Below are 10331 nucleotides of genomic sequence, written 5' to 3' on the forward strand. Positions count from 1 at the left end.
ACATCGGTAGCTGAGCGAAGGGCGCTGAGTAGGCTACGGTCAATTATGGAAAACCCTGAACATCCTCTACATAGCACCATCCAGAGACAGAGAAGCAGTTTCAGCGACAGGTTGCTATTGATGCAATGCTCCTCAGACAGGATGAAGAGGTCAATACTCCCCAATGCCATTAGGCTTTACAATTCAACCACCAGGAGTAAGATATGTTAAAGTGCCGGGATTGATTGTATTTAATGTATTTAAGTAAACTACTTAAGAACTTTTTAAAAGCTATTATTAATGCTTTTTGAGAGAGTGATTTAGAGGCATATCATATTTTTACTGAGTTAAGTATTGTATGTAATTAGTTTTGCTACAACAAGTGTATGGGACATTGGAAAAAATGTTGAATTTCCCCAAGGGGATGAATAAAGTATCTATCTATCTATCTATCTATCTAGATCAGTGAATTTGCCCAAGATGATCTCTTCCCCTGTTTTAATTGTGAGATTCCCCAATTGCTGTTTTACTAAATAGTTACACCGTTGACCTTTCTGTGTCATTAGGAACTCGCCAACTCATACGTCCAAGCTCTTTCAGAATGGAGAGGTGAGAACCATTCAGTTGACGGTTCCTACCTCAGAGCAGGAAGGGCAGGAGGTCTTCATGCTGAAGAGGGAGAGCAGTGGGCATGAGCTTCAGAGGCCAGAGGAAGCAGTGAAATACCAAAATATTGATCAGAAACAACCAGATGAAGTAAGTACTGAATTACTTGTATTTAAATCACCACCTCTGATTCTGCTGTGGTCAAGGCTCTGGAGAACACATAGAGGAGCTTGAACTGAATATCGTCGTCATCGTTAGGTCACATCTGGAATTTCCATTTGGCGGACGATTTCTCTCCACGCCTCTCTGACACATTGGGAAGTCATGTTCGTGGCAGGTTACAGCAGTGGTTTGCCTTTGCCTTCTGCCGGGTGAGTTTAAAGGGATCACCACATCTAAGTGCCTTGTCGTGCTCTTAGCGCTCCACAAACGCCTGCTGGCCTGCCTCCTTGACCGTTGGACCATTAATCGGTCTCCTCCGCTCAGTCTGCCAGGGCCAGACTTCACACACTGGGATAGACAAATCCTCTACCTCACCGAGGGTCGAAGACCCATCGGCCACCCTCACCTGGTTTGGCCCGTCTGCCGAGACGGTTTACCGTGTTGTGGCCGCTGCGCGTGTTACAGCTACTTGGAGCCACAGGTGAGAGCTGAGCACCAGGTGGGGAACAAAGGTGGACGAGCTGCCCTGAAAAAGGCACGGCAGGCCCCCCACCAGAGGTGCTACCCCTCCCTAGACACCCCATACACCCCAAACTGAATATAGTCAGGGATAAAGGGTTTCATTGACATAAAGATGTCCAGGAGATAGGGGCTGCTTGGGAACGATTTATTGCCAGTGCTGGGTTTTGGGTTGAGTAAGTAAGGAGAAACCTATCAATGGCACGGAGAGTGGTAACTGGAGTATTGAAAGCAACCAGAGGGTAGATGAGAAAGTAATTATTCAACTTGGTGAGTAGCGCTCTTCTATTCACCACCCGAGAGATTTAGTTATCGTTATCATCATGTGACATGGCGAATGACGTAGATGATCACGGTGACAGTGATTGTTCTTGGCAAATTTCTCTACAGAAGTGGTTCTGGGCAGTGTCTTTACCAGACGGGTGACCCCCAGCCAATATCAAGACTCTTCAGAGATTGTCTTCCTGGCATCAGTGGTCGCCTAACCGGGACTTGTGATACGCACCAGCTGCTCCTAAGACCATCCACCACCTCCTCTGGCGGCTTCCCATGACCTGATCAGGGGTCGGGGGGGGGGGGTACTAAGCAGATGCCACACCTTGCCCAGGGGTGACCAGCAGGCTAGCAGAGGGAAGGAGCACCTTACACCTCCTTTGGTAGAGACAGATCTCCACCCTGCCCACCCAGAAGTAGGGATTTTTAATGGCTAACTGGATGAATATTTAAAAGTTTAAGAAAGATTACAGTCCAGTGGGGAAGGAGGAGGATCAAATGAACCAGCATCGGCATGGGGACCAAATAGCCTTGAATATTTTGTTTTCTTACGTAAAATTCACCTTGTGTTTGATTAACCAGATAAACTACTAATGTGGGAGGTTGTTTATAGAAGACAACAGAAGCAACGTGCTTATAGACATATGATTGCAGGAAAAATGAAAACTTACACATTCATGACCCTTCCAGGATTGAGTCCCAGCAGTTTATAGCGTCACACAAATTGGGAGGGATTGGTGAGTCGGTCTGTCAGAGACTTTCTGGAAACATGTCAGTGCTTATCTGTGAGCACCTCTGCTAAGATATTACCTTGTCTTCTGTCTTTTCCTGCAGCTTACGGCAAACCTGAATTCAGCCCCATGTAAAATCTCAGTGAGAACCTCGCCCCGAATGGAATCCAGTCTCGTTCCAACATCTGTCAAAGCAACACACACCCAGAGAAAGCGAAGCCTGGCTCTGGAGACACGGAAAGTATCCGTGGTGTCCGTAAAAGGACAGTCTTCCTCAGCACTTCCCAGTCCGGCTGTATCGCCCAGTCCATCCATCAGAAAGTCCCAGTCAGTCCATGACCTGATTCATGAAGGTAAGGAAAAAGATGATGCCCCGAAACGATGAAAAACTCTCACTTGTTCCTGTCTGCTGGGCTGTGCAAATGCCCTAAGTTTTGAATTTGACTCTTTCCAAACAAAGAATTAGTAAGAGAAAGATCTCCTATTCAAATGTGCCTCAGATTGTAGCTGTCCTGCGAGCGGTGTGGGAATAATCAGTCAAATGGATGAAAGGTATGTTCCCTGCAATAAAGTGGTGTCATGGGAGTCTTGGCAATGGTTAGTAGTTCTCAAGCCGCACGCACAAAATGCTGGAGGAGCTCAGCAGGCCAGGCAGCATCTATGGAAAAAAGTACAGTCGATGTTTCGGGCTGAGAACCTGAAGAAGGGTCTCAGCCCAAAATGTTGACAGTTCACTCTTTTCCACAGATGCTGCCTGACCTGCTGAGTTCCTCCAGCATTTTGTGTGTGTTGCTTTGGATTTCCAGCATCTGCAGATTTTTGTCAGGTTAATTCTCAAGCCTGATTGATGCTGAAGTTCAGTCACCTCTGCATTTTAGCTTTAAACACAGGTTTAAGGCATTGGGGGAGGAGCCAACTCAATGGCAGAAGTGTGGTGGAATGGACCATAATGTCCCCAGGACTGCTGATAGAGCAAATGACAGACAATAGGTTTAAATGCAAAGAGAATTGATCTGCCCGCAGATAGACTCCTCAACAAGTGAAGCAAATCACACTGATGCAGGAAGTGTTGTATCTCTCTGTGTCCTCAGTCCTGTAGCGATGACCGCTCCCTGTAGAGAGCCCACTCCTCACAGAGAAATGTGTACGATGACTGTTTTGTATTGATAAGAATCTAATGGTATTGAGGCCCCACTGCTCTCAGGCTGAGCACCATCTCTGTTGCGGGGGAACATTATTACTGGCTAATATGAAGAGCGACAGTGACGAGATCGATTGAGTGGTACAGCCCTTGTAAACCTGCTTTTTGATTAGCTCTTACTTTTGTCTTTGTCCTGTTTAGTTTGCATAGCCAATGCAACGTCTGCTGCGGTCACAACTGCAAAGCTGTGTCCCCACTCAGTGGCCGCCCCTGAAAAGGACACCAGAACCAACCAGCGAAGGACCACACCCCCTGGGTCCAGCAAAGTGGACGTTACGTCGTTATCACTGGCGAAGGAGGGCGCTCAGGGAAAGGGCATGAAACAGAAATCCTACATGAACCCCACCACCAGCTCCATAGCCAAAATGTCCCGTAGCGTTTCAGTAGGAGACAGCCTGAACCTCACTGGGAATGGCGAGGATCCATCAATTGTGGAAAGCAGTGCCAACGGTCAACCTCTGGAATTGTCACCCAGGTCCTCGCCTTTAACTAACACGGACATAGTGACTGAAATCTTCCACAAACAGGAGATGACAAAACAGAACTGGAGAGAGACTGTAAGCTCCAAGCCTTTGTTGCAGCAGTCTGCAAGTTCAGCAGTGTCCCCTACTAATAACTCTCAGCCTAAACTAAACCTTGGCACAAGGGCAAGCTTGTTCCTCGACCTCCCCAAGTCGCTGCCTGACAAACCTTCCTTGGCTTCTTTCTCACCACCCATCAAGGTGAAGGCTTCATGTCTATCAGAGTGCATCCGACTGCCAGATTTACCGGCAGGAACGAAATGGAGCTCCTTGGCAGGCATTGTGCCCGACACGCACAGGGAAATCCAGGAGAGGAAGGGGGACACTGCTCCCACACCTGGACAGGAGGCAGCTGTTCCCTCAACTCCACGGGCCTTTGCCCAAGGTCCCCAGGAGACACAGGGAGGGACATCTGTTAAATCTCGTCAGCCAGCAACTTCCCATTCTCCATCTGCATCCATGTTTGTCAGACTGCAGAAAGAAGCCTCGGACTCTTTACCCAGATTTCCAGCAGCAAGTGGCCAGGCTGTAGGTGCAGCCCCAGCAGCAACCCACCCTTCTTTATCTGAAAAATCCATTCCAAAGGATGCAGGTATGAATGGAGTCCCATCTTCTCCCTTCCAGTCTTGTACTGTTTCCTTTGCTTTTATTTCCACGATCTGTCGGATCGTGGCATGCTGCTCCAGAACCCTCCTCACTCCAGTTTCCTCTCACTTCCCAATGATTGTGGGTTAATTGGCTCCGTGGTATGGGTGCGTGGTGGAATCGTGGTGCTGTCGATGGGAATGGAGTCTTGATGGTTAGCAGGGGCTTGGTGGGCTGAAGGGCCTGTTCCTCTGCTGCCTGATATTCTCTGATGCTTCCGCCTGCTTCGTTCCTCGTTTGCTTTATCCTAGTTATCTTGCAAGTGAAGTTTCCGAGTGAAAGCGCCAATTATTTTCTCCCCTGCTCCTTTGTTCATTCTCCCTCTTCTGCCTCGCACTGTTGGGCTAATGTAGTCAGCTAGCTGCCCCAGGGCATCCCCTCCTGTCCCATGCCTCGTGCAGGGAGCCCTGGTGGGATGCAGCTCAGCCCCAGCTGCCTGCTCTGCCATTTAACGGGATTGTGGCTGTTCTGGTTGTAGGCTCTGTTCCTTCAAACCCCTGCTACCCTTTCCTCCACTTGCTTTCAAGAACCTGCCTTAAAAACACACAGACATTGACTTCACCAATGCCCAGAGGGAGACTCAACGTTTAAAAGAGCATCTGTGAGAGAAAAAGTCCACCTTTTCTCTGCCTTGAACGGACGCCTCCTTATCTTCAAACAGCAACTCCTAGTTTTAGATTCTCTCCATAGCCACCTTTTCTAAACTAAGGGCCCCCACTGTGGACGCTGATCCTGTTACCGTGACACATCTCGCACCTGTGAGCCCCATGCAAGGTGTTGGCAAAAACGGAACCCTTCACCACCCCTACTTCCACCAGGGGTTCCCTGGAAAAGATGCACAGTCAGTTTACCAGGGCTTAAAGTGATTCAGATTTGAGGATAGGTTGCATAAAATTGGTCTCTTTTCCAGGTGGTGCACAATATTAAAGCAATGAGTGATATTGGTTAAACACAGAGTTGGTAACTAATGGAACACATCCATTCACTCTGTGAGGGCGACTCTGGGCTTCCAGCTGCCTGTCACTCTTACCCCCATCCCACCCACCACCGTGATAATCTTCCCACTGCGCGTTGAGCTGGCTAGAGGACTGCCTGTCACTCTTACCCCCATCCCACCCACCACCGTGATGATCTTCCCACTGCGCGTTGAGCCAGCTAGAGGACTGCCTGTCACTCTTACCCCCGTCCCACCCACCACTGTGATGATCTTCCCACTGAGCGTTGAGCCAGCTAGAGGACTGCCTGTCACTCTTACCCCCCTCCCACCCACCACCGTGATAATCTTCCCACTGAGCGTTGAGCTGGCTAGAGGACTGGGAATATTTAACGATAAAAAGAAGGTGCGTGTTAGACATGCCTGGAAGCACACATGGAACAGGTACAGGCGAGGAGAAGAGAGCTGGAGGTGATCAGCCATGGTCATGATGAATGGTGGGGGGGGGCAGTCAGGGTGGTGTCCTGCTCCTGTGTTCATGTGTTTGTTTGTTCCTGCCCTGAACAAAGGAACCTCAGTCCTGATACATGGTCGTCCACCTCTCACAGTACACTAACTCAGGTTAGCTCTCTCCACGGGTGCTCCTGTCTCTCCTGGCTATTTCCAGATTTCCCCTCTACTCCTGATTTGCTGCATTCTGCTCCTCAGCTCTCAGTCGCCTCCCTCCACCACCTCCTGTGTCACCCGGACAGCCTCATTCTCCACCCTACCGCAGACACTCTCCAGCACCCCTCTCAACGTAAAAGATGCCTCTTTCCCTCACCCTTCCAGTTCTGATGCGAAGGGTTTTCGAGCCGAATCATTAAACCTGTTTCTGCCCGCAATGATGCTGCCTGGTCTGTTGACTAATGGCATTTTGTTATCAGATTCCCGGCACCTGTCGGCTGTTGCTGCGGAGGGGTTGTGGGTTTCTGTTCATTACTGAAAGTAGTAGAGGGGACCATGGGAGAGATCGTTTCACTCCGCAAGTACTGGAACTTCCTGCCAGAAAGGGGAGTCGAGGTGGACTATCTCACCACAAAGGAGGAAAAAAGAACTTGGTGAACACTGAACCGCAGGGCCATGGGCTAACAAAATCTGTTTCTGTCTGGCATGGTCCCAATGGGCTGAATGTCCTGCTTCTGTGCTATTAGTGTCTAGTTCATCCGTGTGAAGGTATTGTGGGTACCAAACAGGAATTTTATTTTCTTGGCAGGTGCAGCAGTCAGTGTTCAGAGCTGCAAGCTCCTGGTGAGCGAGCTACAGAGCTGTCTGCAGAGGGCCCTGAACCTGTATCGTACGGTGAGTGTAACGGTTGGCTTATTATTGCCACTTACTTCTGTTTACAGGCCGAGCTTCAGCTCACCAGGGTGCTACGAAGCGAAAAGCAACAACGGTACGCAGAATGAAGTGTTAGAGTCACGTCCATTTACAGCGGAGATGGGGAGGAATTCCTTTAGCCAGGGGGTGGAGGATCTGTGGAATTCACTGCCACAGGAGGCTGCGGAGGCCAGGTCGAGGCAGAGGTTGATAAGTTCTGGATTAGTTGGGGCATGAAAGGTTACAGGGAGAAGGCAGGAGAATGGTGTTGAGAGGGAAACCGATCAGCCATGACAACAACTCAGTGGGCCGAATGGCCCAATTCTGCTCCAATGCCTTATGGCCGTATAGTTACAGCGAAAGTGGCGGCTGACAGTAAGGTGCAAACGCCAGGACGTGTTGATTGGGAAATCAGCAGTTCATACGAGATGTCCATTCAAGAGCCTGGCAGCAGTGGTATAGAGACTGTTCCTTGAGCCTGGCGGTATGCACTCTCAAGCTTTTGTATCTCCTGCCCAGTGGGAGGGGTCTTTGTTTTCATTGGCTGCTTTCCCGAGGCAGCCAAGACGCATCCAGGTACGATGCTTTCTATGGTGTATCTATAAAAATTAATCAGCTGGGACATTTTCTCAGCTTCTGAGGAAGTAAAGAGGCTGGTGAGCCTTCTTGGCCGTAGCACCTAGCAGGCGGGACCAGGACAGGGCAATGTTGATGTTTATACCAAGAACCTCAAGCTCCCAGCTATCGCCACTGTGTTCAGAGCAGGTGCACGGACAAGTGGCGACTGTCCAGCCCTTGTAGAATACTTAGATGTAGTTCACTCTTTAGAGCAGTGTTAATTCCATGGGGTGTGGGAGCTGGCAGAGTCTCCTCAGAGAATGAGAAACCATTGCAGATGCTCCCTTGAGTTTAAGCCTTGTTTCAATAATAATGGGTGTTAGTACGATCACACCTGTGGCATTAAGTACAGGTTTAGTCAAAAGGGCTACACTTGCGGTTCAGAGAATATTCACTGAGCTGATTCGTGAGATGAAGGAGTTATCTTAAACGGAAAAGATGATCAAATTGGATCTGTACATTAGATTCATCAGCATCTATAATCACCTGGGTTTATAAGAAAGAAGTGACCTTATTGAAATGGAAGATTCTGAGGGGGTCTGACAGGACGGATGTTGAGAGGGTGTTTCCTCTCCAGGGAGAATCTAGAATCAGGAAGCAAAATTTCGGAGTAAGGATCGCTCTCTGAAGGTGAACAAGAGGAGGAATTTCTCCTGTCTGAGAGCCTTGACTCTTGCAATCCTCCACCACCTTTGGGAAATGTGGAAGTCAAGGTTTTCAGGAATCAAGCAGGAACGTGGGGCGAAGATCAGATCAGCACAGATTTTAAAGACAGTTGGACTTAGGAAGGGACGATGGCCTTGCTCCTTATCTCCTTTCTCATTCTTTGCAGGTAACCAGTGATAAAGACCCCTCAGCTGAGAGCTGCCAGGTCAATGCCGTTCTCTCTGAAACATTTTCCTCTGTGAGGAAGGAATTGGACTGTCTTCTGTGGCCAGGCACAGGCCCCGAGCTACCTTCTCAAGGGCTAGGCCGCATATCTAACCAGGCCAGTAATCCCCCAGTGAGGGGGCAGAGCTTTGAAGACAAGAAGATGCTGGCTCTGCTGGAACAGTACTCTGAACTCTTACTGCAGGCTGTGGAACGAAGGTTGGACCAGAAACTAGCAGCAGGGAGGCAAGATGCAGAGCCATGAAGCCTACAGGACACAGTACAATCATTGGCTTGCTCCTAACCCCTCCACAACCATATCAACAAACACAGTCTTTCCACTAGATCACCCTCCCGGCTGTGCCTGATCCCAAGGAAACGTGGGTCTGGTGTCTCAGTACGGACATTCTTCCTACATTGATTTGCCAATCAGGCTCCTGTAGGGCAGAGTTAACGGTTCCTCGGTCTCCATTTGGACCCCTGCCCTCCAGTAGAGCCTGAGGAGAGATGCAGGGAGCTCCTGCCTTGGCCTACTGGCACGGGTGGGAGGCTGGTGATCCTTGGCATGAGGGAGACCTGTTTTACTTTGTCACCCAAGAGAATGAACTGTGAAGACACACGACACAGATGTGGGAACGCTGAGGCGGAATGATGCCAGTGATATGTTCTCTCCTTCAGGCTTGAGATAAGGGTGCCTCTCTTCTTCCATCTCCCTTCTCGATCCTACCTGCTTTCCAGTTCCCTTTCAACCCCTCTTGCATTCCTGGTATTTTCCTTCTCTTCCCCACCCCACCTGAGCATCACTCGGAAACAGTGATTACTGGTGTGTGAACCCCGATATGAACAAGGCCAAGACTGTAACAGACAGACTGGCTGCAGCCACCAAAACTTTGCTGATGTTCCCTTTGAGGAGAGAGAAAGCTGATGATGCAGTGTGTGTTCCTTACCACCCATGACATTAATGTGCATTCCTGTAGGGCAGACCATTCTTCCCCACACCTTCCCTCTTCCCCTGCTGTGACAATAATGTCTTATTTACCAAAACATCAGTGTTTGCTTATATCTTGCTGAAATCAGAATGAAACGGCTGAAGAGTTTCTTCACCACGAGCATGAATTCACTCTCCTACACATTCCACCTGAATTCACCCACCTCCACATTCCCTCTGAATTCACTCTCCTCCATATTCCCCCGAATTCACTCCCCTTCAAAACCCCAAATTCACCTTCATATTCTCGAATTTGCCCTCTTCCATATTCCCCCAACTCACCCTCCTCCACATTCATTCCCCCCGAATTCATTCACCTCCACAACCCCCTGAATTCACCCTCCTCCACATTCCTCTGAGTTCACATTCCTCCATCTTCACCTCGAATGCACCCTCCTCCGCATTCCCCCTGAATTCACCCACCTCCACATTCCCCCAAATTCACCTTCCTCCACATTCCCTCTGAATTTGCCCTCTTCCACATTCCCCCCAAATTCACTCTCCTCCACATCCCCCTGAATTCACCCACCACATTCCCCTTGAATTCACCCACCTCCACATTTCCCCAAATTCACTGTCCTCCACATTCCCCCTGAATTAATGTTCCTACACATTCCTCCCGAATTGACCTTCCTCCACATTCCCCCAGAATTCACACTCCTCCCCCTTTCCCCAGTTGCTATCAGGCTGTGTTCAGATCTGAGGGGGAGCTGAGTGCTGTGGCTTCAGTACTAGTTGAAGAGTAGAGATGCCATTTGTGATATCCTGTAGCAGAGCGGGGAACTGCAGTGGTGTGACCTGTGTCTGATCAATGGTGTAGAATGACACAGCTAACTAATGCCTTTGAATTGGTCTCTGTAGTCCTTTTGGGACAGATTTGCTTGGAGTGTAGACTGAGTGTGGGCAGGAGTGTGAGAACTTGGGG

The 10331-nt window shown here is 49.3% G+C and overlaps 1 protein-coding gene across 1 annotated transcript in view; it reads left to right on the plus strand.

Moving 5' to 3' along the window:
• Positions 1-10331, plus strand: part of LOC140725190 (mitogen-activated protein kinase-binding protein 1-like) — a 244878-nt gene extending 234547 nt beyond the window's left edge. Inside the window, exons 27-31 of the mRNA XM_073040322.1 lie at positions 546-735; positions 2374-2623; positions 3613-4584; positions 6827-6912; positions 8381-10331. Of these exons, the coding sequence (XP_072896423.1) occupies positions 546-735; positions 2374-2623; positions 3613-4584; positions 6827-6912; positions 8381-8683 (1801 nt within the window). The 3' untranslated portion in view covers positions 8684-10331. The remainder of the gene's footprint in view (positions 1-545; positions 736-2373; positions 2624-3612; positions 4585-6826; positions 6913-8380) is intronic.

Source organism: Hemitrygon akajei, chromosome 3 (genome assembly GCF_048418815.1).
Source record: "Hemitrygon akajei chromosome 3, sHemAka1.3, whole genome shotgun sequence".
NCBI lineage: Eukaryota > Metazoa > Chordata > Chondrichthyes > Myliobatiformes > Dasyatidae > Hemitrygon > Hemitrygon akajei.